Source organism: Saccopteryx leptura, chromosome 11, assembly GCF_036850995.1.
Source record: "Saccopteryx leptura isolate mSacLep1 chromosome 11, mSacLep1_pri_phased_curated, whole genome shotgun sequence".
In the NCBI taxonomy this organism is placed as follows: domain Eukaryota; kingdom Metazoa; phylum Chordata; class Mammalia; order Chiroptera; family Emballonuridae; genus Saccopteryx; species Saccopteryx leptura.
The window spans coordinates 44,262,624-44,282,229 of record NC_089513.1 but is presented as its reverse complement, the minus strand read 5'-3'; the positions used below and the strand labels follow the sequence as shown (position 1 = coordinate 44,282,229).

The 19,606-nt window shown below is 41.4% G+C and overlaps 1 protein-coding gene across 6 annotated transcripts in view; it reads left to right on the top strand.

Annotated features, from left to right (window-relative positions):
* The window catches only part of OSBPL1A (oxysterol binding protein like 1A), a 259,348-nt gene that overhangs the window by 111,529 nt on the left and 128,213 nt on the right, over positions 1-19,606 (top strand). The window contains exon 1 of one of the 6 annotated variants that reach the window (XM_066352530.1): positions 4,118-4,492. The exons of 3 other annotated variants lie outside the window; for them this stretch is intronic. In XM_066352530.1, the coding sequence (XP_066208627.1) occupies positions 4,133-4,492 (360 nt within the window). In that variant the 5' untranslated portion in view covers positions 4,118-4,132. Of the gene's footprint in view, positions 1-4,117; positions 4,643-19,606 lie in introns of those variants that run through there. 2 more of the 6 variants (XM_066352532.1, XM_066352534.1) reach the window with 2 other exon arrangements.

Here is a 19,606-nt window from a genome sequence, read left to right as displayed (position 1 = left end):
ATGTTTTGTGAATTCTCTTTTGTTTCTTACGGGATTGTTTATTTATTTATTTGATATGCCACATTTTTATTGAGTTCAAAATATTCCATAATATTTCATAACTACTACTGTGATTTTTTAAATTTTTTCATTAAAGTATTTTTGACATTCATTTCAAGTGTACAACATTGATTCAACATTTAGATACCTTATGGTGTGATCATCACAGTAAGGCTAGTGACTGTCAACATACAAAATCAATTATGATATTATTGGCTATTTTTCTATGGCTTCTCCTGGGTTTTTAAAAAATTCTCTTTGATATTTAAATAGACTATGTGCCTGCTTCTAGACATGGAATACTAATCCCTTCTGATTTACTCTTTAAAGCTCCTGTTTATTAAAACAAAACCCAGATAACTAAACTTGGTAAAATTATGTCTACACTAAGAGTAATCTGGCTCTGTGTGAGAAACTTAATGGTTACAATGGGCACAGGGCTTAGTGCCTGGATTTGGGACCTTCTGTTTTTGCAGTATGTGGGTATTCTTTGCCTATTTGAGAATGCTCTGATATGACCCAGGTACTTGAGGTTTCCATACGAGGTTTCCATTTCTATAAATGAGGCAATGTGTAGGCATATTTTACTTGTAAATAACACATCTTGTGTTGGAAAAAAAAACAACACTGCAGTAAAGTAAGCTGTAAAGTTTGTGGTTGATGTACTAAAAGGAAATTGACTAGATTTGTTTTTATGATGATATACTTGGGAAACATAATAGAATGTAAATGCTGTGATAGTTCTTTAACCTTGTTTGAGAGTTTCATTCAAAAGGCTAGAAATTGATACAGATATAGATAAAAGTGAAGTGGTTCCGGGGTGGGGGGCAGTAAAGAGGGACAAAATATACGTTGATGGAAAATGACTTGACTGGGTGATGGGCACACAATGCAATCAGCAGTTCAAATTCTATAGAGATGTTTACCTGAAACCTATGTTCTCAATGCCACCCTATTAAATTAAATTTCTAAGTAATAAAAGAAGGCTAGAAACTGATTTAATCAATTATTTTTGTTTCTGTGGTTTTCCTCACCAAAAGATGGTAACAAAGTGGTTAACATGTCGTACAGAAGCCATCACTGGTGCCCTTCTTGTTGTGTTTATTATCAAGTGCCCCTGGACATTAGTCAAACCTGTTTTTCCAAGGCAGGAACTTGCCTACTTCAAGTTCGTGTAAGCTCACATATAAACTATTTGTATTTCTATGTTAAATTTCCTAACTGCAACCAAAGGTGTGATTGGAATGCTAATGATGCTGAGTTTGTTATGTACTGCTTCTCTGAGCCAGATTGCTGACGGAGGGAGAGCAGGCCCTCCTGTGGACTTGTCCCTCCATCGTGTCACAGTCTCTAATATTCCTTTAGCTTCCTGTGCTGTTCAGAGTCCTTTAGTCATTTTGTGTCCTTAATCTCTTTTTCATTCTCTAATACCTTTCAGGCCTTCACCTCTCTAACATTTCTACAGTTTCCTCATCCCCTTCCACTCTGAGCAGAATTCTTTGTTAAACATTAGGCAATCATTGTACGTGCTGTCAACTCCCTACCACTCCCTCACCCCAGTTTTTATCTTTTTCCTGTCATTTTATTGGAGCTGTTTCCTTCTATTCTGCTTCTGAATTTGTTTCTCCCTTACAGCTTCTAACTCGCTAGCTCCTTTACAGATCCGTTTTTGATAATGAGATACTTTGTGTTTACTTCTTTATTCTTCAACTGTCCACTGAAACCATTCTTGCCAATATTTCCTTATGACTGAATCCGAGGACACCCTTCAATTATCTTTGCTGTCCTTGGAAAGATCCGGCATTTGATCCTGCTTGCTTGTTAGAATTCTTCTCTGTGATTTCCGCGTTGCCTACTTCTTAGGACTTCTCTTTCCTTTTTCTTCTTCAGTTTTCTTCTAAAGTATCTTTTCTTCTGCCTGAGCCTTGAATGTTAGTATTCCTAGGTTTCTGTGGGTGGCCTTGTCACCAGCTTTCTTCCTAAATGACCTTTCCCACTCGTCCAACCAGAAATCCCTGATGACTCAGCTATCTCCACCTTAGATCTCTCCTGAGTGATGAACCAGTATGTCCAGCTGCCTTTTGAACATTTACATATGGTTATATCAGAGGTATTTCAAAACCAGTGTATCAAAACCAAGTAACTCAAGGAATTATATCACCTGTTCAGTAACTCAAGCCAGAAACATGTGAGCTGTCTAGTTTATCCTTCTTTTTCATCTCTACCTTTAATCAAGTCCTGTCATTTTTACTTCCTGTATCTAAGTTGTCTCTTTCCCTATACTCTCTCTTCTCCCACCCAACACACAAATTCCCTATTGCCATTTTATTTGATTAAGTTCTTAGGATTGCTCTGTTGGATGACTGCCACCACTTTCTAATCCCAGGTTCTATCCTTCAGTATTGGGTTAGATGTTCCTCCTATCCCATGAGTTCCTTGCTATTGTAGCACTGTCACATTGTATCATTCTATGTTTACTTCTCTATATATTTACTAAACTGGTGCTCCTTAAGTAGGCAACCACATCTAGTTATCTTTGTAGCATTGGTGTCTGTCATAGCACTTAGCATGTAATAGTCAGTTAATAAATACTTGGGTGATTGAATAATGGATGTATAAAGAAAAGAATAGAAGCTTTTGTATCACACCAGTCAACTCTGGTTTCTTGACCTTGAAGAAATGAATACATTTGATAGTTCCATTTCCAAATCTGAAATTCCATTTCCAGAGTGATTTATTTGACGTGTAGTTGCTCAGCACAGTGCCTGGCAAATTTTAGGTGCTATGTAAATTACCTTCTAAAACAAATTAGCCTGTGTTATTCATTGTTTTTGCTGCCTAGTACTACTTTGTAAATTGGATTCATTCTTTACTTTTTAGGGCCTAAGGAGATTCTTCAGCAAAGGCTCTGTTTAGTGCCATATAAAACCTTTTGAAATATAATACTGTTAGTATTAAAGAAAGAAAGAAAGGCCCTGGCCGGTTGGCTCAGCGGTAGAGCGTCGGCCTGGCATGCTGGGGACCTGGGTTCGATTCCCGGCCAGGGCACATAGGAGAAGTGCCCATTTGCTTCTCCACCCCCTCCCCTCCTTCCTCTCTGTCTCTCTCTTCCCTTCCCGCAGCCAAGGCTCCATTAGAGCAAAGATGGCCCGGGCGCTGGGGATGGCTCCTTGGCCTCTGCCCCAGGTGCTAGAGTGGCTCTGGTCGCAGCAAAGCGACGCCCCGGAGGGGCAGAGCATCGCCCCCTGGTGGGCAGAGCGTCGCCCCTGGTGGGTGTGCTGGGTGGATCCCGGTCGGGCGCATGCGGGAGTCTGTCTGACTGTCTCTCCCCGTTTCCAGCTTCAGAAAAATACAAAAAAAATTTAAAAAAAGAAAGAAAGAAAGAAAGAAAGCACACTGGCTTTTCAAAGACACCATGAAGCTTCACGGACAATTCCAAAATTTCAAAGTATGGCATTGTATTTAGGCACTAACTATGTCATCGGGCAAGTACAGCCACTACTGTTGGAATTGTGAATTTACCCTAGGAGACTGTCAAAGAAATGATCAGTTTTGTTCATTATTACTCTTTTTCCTAAAGTTTGAGAACAGATTTATACACATTAGAAAGGTTTAAACCTACTGTTGGAACAAAAAGTCCACCCCCAGCCTCATGGTTAACCAGGATTTTCAATGGCCTGAACATCCCACTGAAGTGTAGTATTTATGTGGTGGGTTTTCCTGTCCTTTGGGCGTTTGTCAACCCTTCAAGCCTGGCTGGAATCAGAAATCACTTATTTCCTATATGTAGGCTTCACATTAGTAGGATTAATGCTGCTGGTTTTCCTCATTGTTCAAATGGTAGCCCAAAAAGTATATCAAGAAATTAATGTGACGATCACCGCTGTCTTTGTTTTGGAATTGGAAACATTAACTCCTCAGTGTAAGACTGAGTTATTATTCATCTTCGAGGTGAAAGACCCCAGAAAAGGGGATTTCCCTGCTTCTCCCCAGGAGCGGGCTGGCCATTTAAAAGTTGTCAGGGCAGGCGTCTCCAGCAGAGGGCCTGAGCGCACACCACTCTAGGGCCTCGCAGGAGCCCCCCACGGGATGCATGCAGAGTACCAGTACTAGCAGTTTCCTTCCTTCCCCGAAAATTCTCGGGGGGCGGTCTGCTAGCTTGCTCGGAGGGCGGGTTGCAGGCTCCGGCCGCCCCCTGGCAGATCCTACCTGTGCCTCCAGGCGTGGCAGGGGGGAGGGCACAGGAGAAGGGACTGGAGGACGACAGCAGCGGCGCTGCCTCCTGCTACAGGCCGTCCCTGCGCTGCCCGCCAGCTCAGTCCCCGGAGAGCCCCGCCAGCGGCCCAGCGGCACCGCGTGGACCTCTGCGGCCCGGGATTCCAGCGCCACGGGCAGGTGGGCCGCGCCTCTGCTCGACCTCACAGGAGGCAGGGGCGGACCACGCAGCACGAAGGTGACTTAGGAAGACCTTGCGGTGCCGCCCTGGGTTGCGCCTCCCGGCTCGGCTGGCGGGAGGTGGAGAAACAGGCCAGGCGCATTTGTGCTGGAGCTGGCCGAGGAGCACAGGGTGGAGCACGAGCTGGGATCCTCCGATCTGGCCCAGGTGGGTGGGTATGTGTGTGCGCTTGCTGGGGGCTTTGCCAGGCTAGCCACTGGACATCGGGGACCCTGGGGACGGAACGGGGGAGGGCGGCCAGTTGCGATCAGGGGGTGTTAGTAGATCCAAGAATAGTTGGACGTGTGTGTGCGGAGCAGAGTGCAGCTTCGGGCGTGTGAGAAGGGCTGCGGGAAGCTGGGCGACCCTGCCCCGCACGGTCTTCCTGCAGGCTCTGCGTTTGCAGCGGGTTCCCATGGGAAGAGCCCCTTGGGGGAAAGCCCGTGGACTGATTTTTTTTTTTTTTTCAGCTTAATATTGGTAGTAGGTCAAGTGGGGCCGGAGTGGGAGGAGTAAGACAGTGAAAGACATTATTGTCCTAAATAACCTTCGAAGTTAGTGATTTTTTTTTTTTTTTTTTTTTTTGCGTATCTCTGCCCTGGCTGACATTGAGATGAACTTAGCATTCGCTGTTCAGAAGCCACTAAAATTCCAAGAAAACGAAGGGAAATACATAAGTGGATTGACAAGAGAAAGGGCAGTTTTCCTGGGGTTGGAGAATGGGGAGGTGGCTTTCAACTTTGTTTTGTTTCAGGATTTTGGATTACTCATAGGCATTCTTTGTAGCCTAAACCAGAGGAGAATCACGTTCCCCAGTGTTTAGAGCACGTGGCTAGTTCTGTGTTTTCTGTTGTGCTGGTGTTTTTCTGGATTTGGAGGGAGGATGGGAAGGGGAGGGGAAGATGCTGGGGAAGAGCATAGTACAGCTCTTCAGTTATTAAAGCTATTAAAAGTTTCTTAATTTGAATTAGGTTCAAAGACAGAATAAAAACATTTCATTTTGAAGACATAGCATAGCTTAGCCTGAATCTTTCAAAAGAGAAACATGCCTGAAATGTGTGTTGGTGGAGTAGTGTGTAGGCTAGAAAATGGGAATCTAAATGTAAATTTTCTTTTCAGTTTGAGGACACACCAAAGCTAATTTCTGGTCCAAATAATGTTTGATTTCAGCTCTGAAATTGATGACTTTAGCAAGTTGGCTCAATTTTAATTGAATAGATATTTAATCAACATGAATACCAGAGAGTTATTTCTGCCTTTGTCCCAGTACCACTTTTACTAGTCACTTGAATCTTAAAAGAATTTGTATCGCAGTTGCAGGACTCTAATTTCTGCTTAGAAGCTCTTTAAAGATTAATTTTAGAGAATTTCATTATTGGAGAAAGTGACCCATGTAATCTTTCTACCCTCAGTGGTGCCCCTTTCAGAATGGTAAAAATTTAAAAGCTTATTAGATTTTCCGCATTAAATGCAATGTATGTAGTAATTTTCAAGATAGTGTGTCAATATAGTTCAAGTACATTTTAAATATTGTACACAGAATAATTGACAACATGATTATGCAACACTATATACTGCTCTATGTACAATTTATGACTTTTACCATTTACATTCTTTTTAAAAGCTTTTGTAAAGTTATTAATATTTCTGGCACTCCAAAATATAATGTGCTTATCAGCTTCATGTTGATTATAAGAAAATTTTGATTCCTTTAGAAATTTAGAGTTTTTACTTGGTCTATGTTATTCAACATATATTCCTAAAATTTTACCTTGTATATGTAATGCAGAAATATACTGCTGCAAATTAATTATAGAAGCAGCTAGGGCATAAGTTAAACAAATAAAGATTGTGTCAAATGAAGCTGGTTTTCATTTTGATAACATTTGTGGAGTTTTGAACAAAAATACATAGGGTTTTAATTAGCAGCATGAAGTGTGTGTGTGTGTGTGTGTGTGTGTGTGTGTGTGTGTGGCTTGTTATGCTTGATATGACCCAAGATCTATCTGATGAGTTTTGTATCTTAGGATGGCACCAGAACTGTGGTCTGCATGCTGTTGCTTTTGTCTTGTTCCCCAGTGTATTCCTATTAGAGAGTGCAGTGCCTGACTTGGACTCTATCTGATGAATAGTGAATGAGTTATAGGAAGATACAGTTTTTCTCTCATTTTAACTCCAAAGCATTAAGGATGTAACTGCTATACAGTTTTATAATTGTTCTCTATAGATTGATATCTACTACTTTATGTAGTATTTTATATAGTGTATATATAGTGTATATTATATTTGAGTGTATTTTTTCCCTTTATTCAGTAAGTATTTATAGAGTGCCATGTCAGATACTATTGTACCAGTCTGTCTTCGTAGAGCTTACAGTTTACTGTAGAATACGGGTGACTAAAGAGGTTCCTTCAGGAAGGCACAATGTATGTACCCAGAGGGAATAGAAAACGGTGAATTCTAGCAAATGATTCATTAATGGGGTGGGGGAGGGGTGTGGAGGAATATCAAGGTTAGATGAATAAAAGTGGGGTCTTACTGAAAGACTTTGTAAAATAGGCCTAAAGAGTTTGAATCTTAATTTGGGAAGTTAGAATGATTGAAAGATTTTAGTCAGCGGAGAGACTGAATCAGAATTGCTCCTTATGGGAAGGATTACAGGGCAGGCCTGGAAAGCAGGGCGACCAGGTACAGGAATTCGGGTGAGAGAGAGGCAGAGCCTGACCCAAGTGGGTGACTGGAAAGGAAAGGAAGATACGGAGCAGAGAAAGACTTCAAAAATAAATGATAGAAATTTGAGCTGATAATAGAGTGAATATGAGAAACGAGAGCGGGAGGTGGAGTCGTAGATGACGCCCAGGTTTAGGGCCTGTGTCACTGGACAGAAGATGACTAAAGTAGGTAATGAACGGAGCCAGGGAGAATGAATTCCCCTTTGGACATGATGACATCAAACTAAGGTTGTCCGTCCTTGTTCAGTAAAACTTTGGGCATGGTTAGTATGAGGAGTCGCCTGAATAAACGGGGTGATGGAGGCCGAAGGGGTAAAGGATATCATTTAGGAGAAGCACAACCTGAAAGAGTTTGAAATGAACGGATTGCATACTGACATGAAAAGACAAGTGGAAGGAAGGGAGCCAGTGGGGAGCACCAAGAAAAGGCAGCTGGAGAGGCAGGGAAAGTCTAGAAGAGGAGAGACCAGGGGAGACAAGTGGGAGCTGAGATAACAGCTGGAGTGTGTTTATCCGATTAGGTAGCCCAGTGGTCATCGCAGTTGCTGAGGGGAGTTTGGAAGCAAGAACAGGAAGGAGCCAGACTGCAGCAAGCAGAGGGTGGATAGGAAGCGGGAGAGTAGAAACAGTGAAGCTTAACTGACTCTGTCTCTGCAGACCTTCATAAAGTGAATAATTACAATTTCGTTCCTTTCCATTTTTCTACCTCTTATTTTTCTTGTTCTTAATGAAAGCAGGGCTGCCATACTAGGACTTTTAGGACAATGTGAACTAAAAGCTGGGATGGTGGGAATCCATACCCTTCAAGAAAAGCATACCTCTGACTTCTAATAATTCATTGTTAAGAGTGATATTTAATAAATACTACTTATCAAATTAATAATTCCCTTTTGTTTTTATATTGTTGAAGTGTTTTTTTTTTATCATGAAAGGAGTATTAAATTTTATCAAATGTTCTTTTTTTTATTATTGTTATTAAGTGAGAGGCCGGGAGGCAGAAACAGACTCCCGCATGCGCCCCAGCTGGATGCACCCGTTGATGCTCTGCCCAGCGATTCTCTGCCCGGCGATACTCTGCCCAGCAATTCTCTGCCCGGTGATGCTCTGCCCATCTGGGGCCACTGCTCTGTTGCTCGGCAGTCGAGCTATTTTAGCACCGGAGGAGAGGTTCTTTGCCCAGGGCCAACTTACTCAAACCATTTGAGCCATGGCTGTGGAAAGGGAAGAGAGAGAGAAAGAAAGAGAGAAGGAGGAAGGGTGGAGAAGCAGATGGCTGCCTCTCCTGATGCCCTGACCGGGAATCGAACCTGGGACTTCTACATGCCAGGCAGGCAGATGCTGTACCACTAACACAATGGCCAGAGCCAAATGTTCTTTCTGCTTCTATTAAGCTTTTAAAAAAAATTAAGGTCACAGATTACATTTTTAGACTTTTTCTAAGGTTAAGCAATTCTTAAATACCTGGAGCAAACCTAATGTGGTCATGATGCAGTCATCTGTAACATTCTCCTCAGTTTGTTTGTTTTGGATTTTTGCATCTGTTTATGAATGAGATTGGCTTGTACTTTCTTTTTTAGTTCTGTCCTCTTCAGAATTAAGTATTAAGGTTATACTGGCCTCCTAAAAGGAGTTTGGCAGTATTCCCTCTTTGCTGTTCTCTGCAAGAACCTGTATAAAATTGAAATGGTCTGTTTCTTCAAAATTTAATATAACTTTCTTATAAAACCATATTTTTTTGAGATTTTAAAAAATCACTAATTACATATATTAGGTTATAGGACTGTTTTAGTTTTCAAATTTTTTTGTGTCAGTTTTGACGTTATATAATTCAAGGAATTCTTTTCATTCAAGTTTTGAGATTTATTGTAAAGATGTTTATAAAAACTGTCTTTTTAACTTAAGTTGTAGCCTGTAATTATATACTCCTTATCCTAATCTTGATCCCTTTTTTTTTTGCAATATTTGGATATTTCCAAATAAATTTCTTTCTCTTTTAAAAACCAGCCTTCTTAAAACTTTGAGTATTTTTTTAAGAACTGTCTTTAGCTTTATCTATTTTATCTTTTTAAAATTAACTTTTATTATCTCTGTCACTTGTTTTGAGTTTATTTTTTCCCTAGGATCTGTACATTTCTTAACATTTATTTCTTGAAGGAGGATATTTTGTTTAAAATTTGTTCTTTCCAGATTTCAAATGGTATATTTCTTTGTTCTAGTTTTTTTTATAATTCAGTGAATACTTACTGCTAGTTTTATCCATTACTTTATCTCAGAGACTTTCATAACATACTTCCTAGACTTCCAGACTGAGGGCTGCCTTCCTGATATTTAACAGTGTTTTTCATCCACCGGTCTGTGAAGGATGTAACCACGCTGATGTGTGTGAAGATTATAGGGTCTATTGGGTCTACAATCTGTATGTAACATCTGGGTGGTTAACTCTTTTTGTGAAAAGCAGTTGAAAACCACTGATTTAAAATATCTAAAGCGTTGGGAGGCGTTTTGACTGCTTACATATTTATTTTTCTTATCCATCTCTTCCTTGTTATCATCGCATGGCATTTTTATCTCTTCCTCTTTTTCCCCACCTTGCCACTCAACCTTTTTCTCTTTCTCTCATCCCTCACAACTTTTTTTCCTATCCCTTGACATTTAGGTGGTGGCGGAAGAATGATCATCACTCCCTTACCTCCTTCCCCACTCTTTCCTTCTGTCTTCTCCGTTGTATCCCCTCCCCACCACCACCACTACCACCACTCAGAGGATTTCTTTTTATTATTATCTGCTCAACACATTCCATTTTGTTCTTTCCTTCTCAGAACCTTGACTCCAGTACCAAAGAGGAAAAAGTGGAGAAGCTGTGTTGATTTTCATCAGATTCTCAAAGGTTCACTATTATTTACCCCTTACACAATCACTCCCTTAGGCGATCCAGCTAATGACACAGTCAGGGAGAGTATGGGGAACACTTAACAAAGCAGAGGTGGTAGATTATCAACCAGCTATTATTTGGAGTCCTGAAGTTTGGGCTGTAGTGTTAGTGACCCTTTTCTCGCTATATGACCCCAGGCAACTTAGTTCTAGGCCTCACATTCTTTCTGTATGACACGGGATTTTTAACATAAACCCCTTCTCTCGACTTTATGAGTTGCTGTGAGACTCAAATGAGGTAAGGATAAACTGTTAGTTTATAGAAGATAGCTTTCCAGTGCTCTGTTTTCGGAAAACTATCTTAAAAGGGTTTTGTGCTCAATTCAAGGACAGAGAAGTGGAGTAAAAGTGGTTTGTGGCATGGGGCGTTGGATCAGAAAAACCCTGATAGGAAAGTAGTAGGTAGTGATAGGAATGACAAGAATCACAAAGCGTTCTGCTCAGTGGTTGAGAGAGGTTCAAGCAAGGTGCTGTCCTCTGGCAAAAGGGAGCTACCTAGCTCTTAACCTTCCAGGCTGGAGACAAGGACACAGTGTAACATCTGGTGGCTCCACACTAGCTTGTAATAACCTCTATTCCTTTACCTATTATTTGCTACATTCAGGACACTGGGGCTTACTTCAGAAATCAGCCTTCACTTTTAACAATGTTTCTATCAGGGAGATTTTTTTTCTTATTCTGCATTCTCAACAACTGAATTAAAAATTAAGCTTGTGAATTTATCCTAAGTAAAATTTCTTCTTTGTGGTAGAAATGATTCAATTTTGAGTATTTTCTTTACTCGTTTTTATTTTCCTTTGTATTATGAATTAGCTGTTTAAAACCCCCAAATTACAGAATCGATCTTAAATCACAGAGTACCTAGTCCGGTCATTTTTATTTGGGGGCTTAGGTGGACATTATTGGGTGAGATAAAAGGAAAAGCACCTCCTTGTGGAAGGTCCCTTCATAAAACACATTTAGAAATGATTGATCTGTTTTTTATTTCATAGAGGAGGAGAGAAGGACCTGGCTAGAGAGTCAGCTACTTCAAGTTTATGTAACTAGTATTGGCTGTACTTAGAGCTAAATCCAACATTCTGCCTTCAAACTTAGTGCTGAGGAACGGCCCCACTATATTACACATGGCTTGAATCAGAAAAATCAGTCCATTACAGAAGACAGACCATCTTGTTTCAAAGCTGGTGGGGCCTGTATAAGCTAACTTCTCAGTTTGACAAAAGGATACCAACTATAGAAATAAGCAAAATATTGATCAGGAATATTGGTGTCTTCCGATTTTGCACAGAATACTTATATTCCAGGTTCTCAACAGGAAGGAAATACTGTCTTTTTGGAAAATTTTGCCTGTTAGAGGTCACATTTTTTGGATGATATATAATTTATCTATTTCTCTAGATCTTTTAAATATAATGCCAAAATTAAATTAGACTATCACAATGCTACAATCTGGGCTACATTTTCTTAGAAGTGTCTCTCACTCTGTTGTAAATTTGAATTATACCTTCAATTTTTATTGAGGGGTATTTAAAAAATTGGCTTTAATTACTGATTGTTTTTGCTCTAAAATACTGTTATTCCCTATATATTACTGTGAGGAATTAGAACTAAGGTTAAAGAGGGAATTTGTTTTCCTTAAAGAACTGGTGTGTATTTTTTTTTCTTGTAGACAATTAAAAGGGCATAATTATTATATATTTCCCACTCTGTTTTGGCCTTAAGAGAATTCCAAGCCAGGTTTTGTGGTTCCTGCCCAGTTTCTGCATAGGCTCTGTCACATGTAGGTCCTATCCTGGGACCTTCAGAAATTGTTCTGTGTTTTTGCAGCCGTTTTTCCAGTTTGAAAATCACTGGGTACAGCATCCTCTTGTGACTCGGTCGAATGTAGTTGTGTCTTTGAGTGCACTCAGGTATGATAGTTCTATTTTGGCAAGTTTCTGCAAGTAGTAAGTACTAAGTAAATGTTAAAATGTTAGGAATATATTTGTACCTTATACTATGGTTTTATGTCCAGAAGATATACATTTTAATATTAATTGATTTTATAATAGATTATTTAAAGGACCCAAGTTAAATTATGTGGCAGATGTTATACTGGAAACCTTATTTTCATGTTAATGCAGATCAAACTGACCATATTTTAGGCCAATATTTGGAGAAAAAAAATTTCGTCTTCATTTGTGGTAAAATACACATAGCATAAAATTTATTCAGTGACGTTAAGCACATTCCCATTGTTGTGCAGCTATCACCAACATTCATCTCCAGAACTCTTTTCTTAAACTAAAATTCTGTACCTATTAACTCCCATCCTCTTCTCCCGAGCATCCCCCTCTTCCTCCCCCCCTCCCCCTCCCTCCCCCTCCCTCCCCCTCCCCCCCCTCCCCCTTCCCCTTCCCATCCCTCTCTCCCCATTCCCCTCCCCATTCCTCTCTCCCCATTCCCCCCTCCTGCCCCGTCCCCCCCTCACCCTGTGTCCTCCTCACCCCATCCCCCCCTCGCCCCGTGTCCCCCTTGCCCCATTCCCCCTCTCCCATTCCCCTCGCCCCAGTCCCCCCTCTCCCCATCCCCCCTCGCCCCATCTCCCCCATCCCCCCTCGCCCCATCCCCCCTCGCCCCGCCCCCCCTCCCCGTCTCCCTCTCCCCATCCCCCCTCGCCCCATCTCCCCCATCCCCCCTCGCCCCATCCCCCCTCGCCCCGCCCCCCCTCCCCGCCCCCCTCCCCATCCCCCTCGTCCCGTCCCCCCCTCACCCTGTCCCCCTCGCCCCATTCCCCCTCACCCTATTCCCCCTCGCCCCATCCTCCTTCTCCCATTTCCTTCTCCCTCCACCCAGGCAACTGCTGTTCTACTTTCTGTCTCTGAATTTGATTACTTTAGGAACCTCATGTAAGTGGAGACATACAATATGTATTTTTTTTGTGACTCTCTTATGTTACTTAGCATAATGCCTTCAAGGGTCAACCATGTTGTAACGTGTCAAAATTTACTTCCTTTTTAAGACTGAATGATATATTTCATTGGATGTATACATCACATTTTGTTTATCCATTCATTCATCAATGGTGAACTTGGGTTGATTTCACCTTTTGACTGTTGTAAATAACACTGCTGTGAACATGACTGTATGAACATCTCTTTGTGCCTCTGCTTTTAGTTCTCTGGGCTATATCCTCAGACGCGGAACTACTGAATCATACAGCAGTTCTAGCTTTAATTTTTTGAGGACTCGCCATACTGTTTTCCACAGTGGCTGCACCATTTTACATTTCCACCAGCCGTGCACAAGAAGTGTTCCAATTTCTCTACACCCTTGCCAACACTTCCTTTCTTTTTTTTAATAGCAGCCATCCTGATAGTTGTGAGGTATAGAGAAAAAATTTCTGAGTAGAGCTCATCACTTTTTCTACTCAAATGTTACTCCAGAGTTGCCAGACCACCTCTTTTTACACGGGCCCATCACTACCCTGCAGAGCAGTGACTTTGTTACTTTTTCTGACCGTTCAGACGTTGTTCTGGGTGAGTGTGGTGGAGGGTGCCCAGCTCCAGTTCTTCTTAGTCCCCTCTTTTCCCTCCAGTGGGTGAAAAACACCTGCACAAAGCAGGCATGATTGCATGGACTGCAGACTTAGTCTAGATATCTGTAGTCTACATTTATATTTACTATCTTTCTCTACTTTACATACCAAATGTTGATTTGCTGTTGTATTTTCTAGTCTGCAGAGTTAGCATAGGAAAATGAAGATACGTTTGAATCATCATGGTTATAAAATACGAGATGAAGTGAATATACTTGAGAAAAGTCAAGCCTGCCTTCACCTGTACCCAGGACTAATAAAGTAGCATGTTACTCAAAAACCAGATGATGGTTAGCCTGAGCATTAAAATTGAATGGGGAATTTAACATATTCTATAGTGAAATTATTATTTGCTACTTACCTGTATTTGAGTACAGTATTTCTATTAATGCTGAAGTCAAAGGAAAAATTTTAAAATAAGATGGAAATGGGAAAAATATAATCACAGCATTATAAAAAGGAGTATTAAGGGTCATTTAATCTTCTTTTATTTGCAAAATCCTCTCCAGCTTTCTGGATAATTTTAGGCACTGTGTCACGTATAGGCAATATAAGCATATAGGTTACAAGCTTGGAGCCCGAGTCAGACGGACCTGGGTTTTGAGTACTGGCTCTGTCGCTTGCTAGTTATGTGATCCTAGGCAGGTCATGTAATCTGGATAAGCTTGAGTTTCCTCATCATTAATATTGCCTCACAGGATTGTGGGAGGATGATACTCATTATAACATCTGGCCTATACCAAATATATCTAGATACTAACTCCTGCTCTTTCTGCTGCTATTGCTACTATGTACCTGAACTGTCCCTTAGGGCCACCCATTCCAATCTGGGGAAAGTATCAATACTAGGAAGTTAAACCTTACATTAAGGTGAAGTGTTGGTTTTAATTCATGGTTCTAAGTCTGTGCTCTGCAGCATCACACAAAACGGAAGTGTCCTCTCTGTGACAATTCCTCAACTATTTGGAGCAGCCAGTAAATGGCTCCCCCTCCACTGGCCAAACATGTCCAAGTCCCTTCACGTGATACCGCTATGCCAAGATTTCCCAGATTCTTCCTCTTCTCGCTCTTCACTGATCCCTCTCAGTCTTTTTGTCAAAATACATCACTCAGAAATTAGCCTAACGGTCCACATGAAGTTTGTGTTCAGAGCCTGACGCTTCTCAGTTGGCTTTGCATCCTGCTCAGGGGGAAAAGCCTCAGTTGCTACAGTGACCTACGATGCCCCACAAAGTAGGCTCTACTGGCCTGCCTCTGGGACCTCTGCTTTGTTTTCTTCTCTACTACTGACTTTTTTCTGAGCAGCATGGCCTCTTGTCCCACAGATGCGTAAGCCCATCCCTGCTTCATAACTTTGGCTGTTTCTGTCCTAAATACTCTTCCCCCAGATACTTGCCTGGCGCTCTCCTCAGCTCCATCAGCCTGTAATCCAGCCAGCCTGTAATCCAGCGGCACTCACTGAGTCATTTGGCCATCCTGTCTCCCAGAACTCCCTGTCCAGTCTTTGTGTGTGCGTGCGTGTGCTTGGGGGTGTCTTTCATACTTTTCTGCCACCTGTTTTGTTTCCCGCAGTAGACTGCAGGTTCTCTGAGTGCAGGGGTTTTGTCTGTATTGTTTGCTGCTGGCCCCCTGCGGCCCGGCATGCCCGTTGTGGTGTAGGTGGGTGGCAGCGTCTGTGGCATGGAGAGCGTGGTGGGATGGTCTGCGTGCCTCTGCTCAGCAGTGGCATCATGCTGGGCTGGGGAGGGGTGCATGGACGCCAGGTCACAGTCATTGGGCATTTGTTTTTTAAATCAGGAAATAAATTTTAAGAAGAATGAAAAATAAGCCGTGTTCACTATTTTAGGATTTTAGGAATTTTCAAATCACTTTGCTTGCTTAATTGATGTTTTTTTAGGTATAATTTTATTGCTTAGGAGATTTATGTTTTGTAAAAATAAATGTAGGTTATTAAAACAAGAATATTTGTCTTTCAGGTGTATTTTAATAGAGCCCAGAGCAGTGGGCTTAAGATAAATGATGTTTTTAACTTGTGGAGTGTCCAGAGCCCCAAGCCAGGAGTTGGTCTCTCAGGTGTGCTTGGTTGCTGTGTGTCCCGACTTGTGACACTGTCACTGGGAAGCTCTGCTTTTCAGATATTTAAAACGGTTTCTTCAGTTGGAGTTCTCATCTACTGAATTGTAATTCCAACATATTTTAGTCCTCCCCCCATCCCAAATTGAGAACTGTGAACACTTCTCAAAAGGGAATAAAACATCAGAAATCTGTAAAAACAAAGTTACTATCTTTCTGGGTTTAATGGTCAGCATATGGAGAGGGGTATTGCCAGAGACAGAGTTAAGGCATTAGAAAAGGGAGTTGGAGTCAAGGTGTGGTTGTCCAGTGGAATGGTTCTCAGCAGTAGAAAGGAAAGAAATGCATATAAGTTATGTGCCACAGAAGATGTTTCGATCAACGACATACCACATACATCACGGTGATCCCATTGGATCATAATGGAACTGAAAAACTCCTATTGCCTAGTGATGTCATATGCCTCCTAACATCATAATGTCTAGTGCAATAGTTTACTCACATTTGTAGCAATGCTGGTGTAAACAAACTTACTGATCTGCTAGCCATATACAAGTGTAGCACATACAATACATATAGTACATAAAGTACATAATACTTGTTAATTATAATAAACAACTATGGTACTGATTTACTTATTGCACTGTACTCGTCATTCTTATAGAGTGCACTCTTTCTACTTATAAACAGTATGCCATGTTACACCTATGCCAACAGCAGCCTCATGCATCGCATGTTTATCGCATCTCTTAATTGCATCATTTTTCTCTTGTGTTTGATTCAATCTTGTTTTGTACAAGATTGTATAGACTTGTAGCCTTGGAGCAAAAGGCTGTACCATATAGCCTATGTATATAGTAGGCCCTGTCATCTAGATTTGTGTAAGTCAGTTTGTGCTGTCCACACAACTAGGAACTCCCCTAAGGATGCTTTTCTCAGAATGTATGTACATTGTGAGGTAGCTCATGATTGTACTTGCAACAATGTGAATGGTTCTGAAATATATTATACTTTGAAAGGAGCCAGACACAGTAAAGTGCATCTACATGGTTCTATTTATTTGACCTTGAAGAACAGACAAATCTAATGCATAGTTATAGAAATCAGAGCAGTGGTTGCCTGGGGAAGGGAGGAGTGGATGTGTGACTGTAAAGGGACGCAGGAGAATTTGGCAAGAGGGGACTAGAAACGTTCTATATCTTTTTTTTATTTTTTATTTTTCTGAAGCTGGAAACGGGGAGGCAGTCAGACAGACTCCCGCATGCGCCCGACCGGAATCCACCCGGCATGTCCACCAGGGGGCGATGCTCTGCCCATCCAGGGCGTCGCTCTGCTGCCACCAGAGCCACTCTAGCGCCTGGGGCAGAGGCCATGGAGCCATCCCCAGCGCCCGGGCCATCTTTTGCTCCAATGGAGCCCCGGCTGCGGGAGGGGAAGAGAGAGACAGAGAGAAAAGAGAGGGGGAGGGGTGGAGAAGCAGACGGGTGCCTCTCCTGTGTGCCCTGGCCGGGAATCGAACCTGGGACTTCCGCACGCCAGGCCAACGCTCCACCACTAAGCCAACTGGCCAGGGCCACGTTCTATATCTTTATAGTGATACTAGCTACATGGAATATATATTTGTGAAAATTCATTGAGCTCCACATCTAGAATGGATGTATTTTATTGTATATAAATAATCTCAAAGTTTATTTTTAAAATTACAATTGATGGGGTATTCTATATATATTTATATGTGTAAACATTTCTGATTATTTTTATCCACAGAACTATCAACTATAAATCCCTTGAATAAACATCTGAAAATAAGATTTGGTTAGATTATGATTAAACTTCCCTGCTTTTAAAAATTATTGTTAACTATTTTTGTGGCATATCACTAAAAAATTTACTTCCAGGATTCATAAATGATATAAATCCATGGCAAATGGATATATAAGGGAAAGCTGTTTTTAGGTAGAAGCTTTGCAACCAAGATGAGACAGGAGTTGTTTAACAGAATCTCCAATTGGGCTCCTATCCTCGATGGCCGAGGGAGCCATGTGTTCTGCACTATTTCAGAGTATCTCACAAACATCCTTTTATGTTTGAATGTAGTGCACAGTTTTGCAAACTTGTTGCAAAAATTTGATGCAAACATCAATTCCTGAATAGACATATTTAAAGTATTTTGAGTTTTAAAATTATGACAGCTATATGGAAGATACACAGGGGTATACAGAAAGCTGTTTTCTGTAAGGTATAGAGAACAATATTAAAACCAAACCCAGCAACCACTGGCAGGATTGTGGTGTCTTAGTTTATTCATGTTGGCAAACATACGCATGCAGCATACATTACTGTTTAATATCCTACATTGTGCTCGTTTGTATCAGAGTATTTTCTTGTCATAATAGTCTTTGAAAATGTTTGCATAAGAAATGTATTATGATTTTTAATTTCTATTGTCACTCTATGGGCAGTCTTTTCACTATTTAATATTGCTAAATATTATCTTTTTTTTTTTTTCATTTTTCTGAAGCTGGAAACAGGGAGAGACAGTCAGACAGACTCCCGCATGCGCCCGACCGGGATCCACCCGGCACGCCCACCATGGGGCGACGCTCTGCCCACCAGGGGGCGATGCTCTGCCCATCCTGGGCGTCGCCATATTGTGACCAGAGCCACTCTAGCACCTGGGGCAGAGGCCAAGGAGCCATCCCCAGTGCCCAGGCCATCTTTGCTCCACTGGAGCCTTGGCTGCGGGAGGGGAAGAGAGAGACAGAGAGGAAAGCGCGGCGGAGGGGTGGAGAAGCAAATGGGCGCTTCTCCTGTGTGCCCTGGCCGGGAATCAAACCCGGGTCCTCCGCACGCTAGGCCGACGCTCTACCGCTGAGCCAACCGGCCAGGGCATATTATCATTTTTTACAGCTTTATTGAGGTATAATTGACGTACAATAAACTGCACGTATTTAAACTGTAATTTAGTGAGGTTTGACATGTGTTTACACTAGGAATATTTCTATTACTTCTGAAAGGTTTTTTCTGCCTTTGGGAATACCTCCCATTTTTTCTCCTATCTACAGCGCCTATTGATCAGCTTTCTGTCACTAGAAATTGGTAGGCATTTTCTAGAATTTTGCATAAATGGAATCATATAGTTTGTGCTTTGCGGAAGGGCAGAGGAAGGGTGGCTTCTTTGCCTGAGCGTAATCCTGTTGAGAGTCTTCCATGTTGTTGCTGTATCAATAGTTCGTTCCTTTTTATTGCTGAACAGCATTCCATTTTCTGGCTGGACTACATTTATCTATTTCCCTGTTGATAGACATTGGGTGGTTTCCAGTTTTGGGCTGTTACATGGTTTAGCCGAGATATATTTTAAGTATCTAATTTTTCATGTGGTATAACAATCCCACACTGAAGTCTTTTTTCATGTCTTCAGCAGATTGTATATCTTACAGCAGTGCTTTCTGACAAAGGAATATATCTTAGTTTTTCATCACATTTTTGCTGACTACTATTTCAGACATTTTTATGAGTTTGAAAATAAGTATTTCCCCAAGTGATTTGTAGCTTTTTGTCTTTTCTGTTTAAAAACAACAACAACAAAACCTTAGTGGAATTTCTAAACACTTCATTACATTTAGTGAAGAAATTTAAAGGTATAGCTCTGGACTAAATACCATGTGACTAAAAATCACTAAAAAATATTTTGGAAGATTTATCTTTGCCCTTTGGAAGATCAGACTTGAAATATTGAACCAAAGTTTATGACTTCACATGCTCATTAGCTTACATCTCAAGGCATAATAATGATAAATGAAGGGGGACCAACATTAT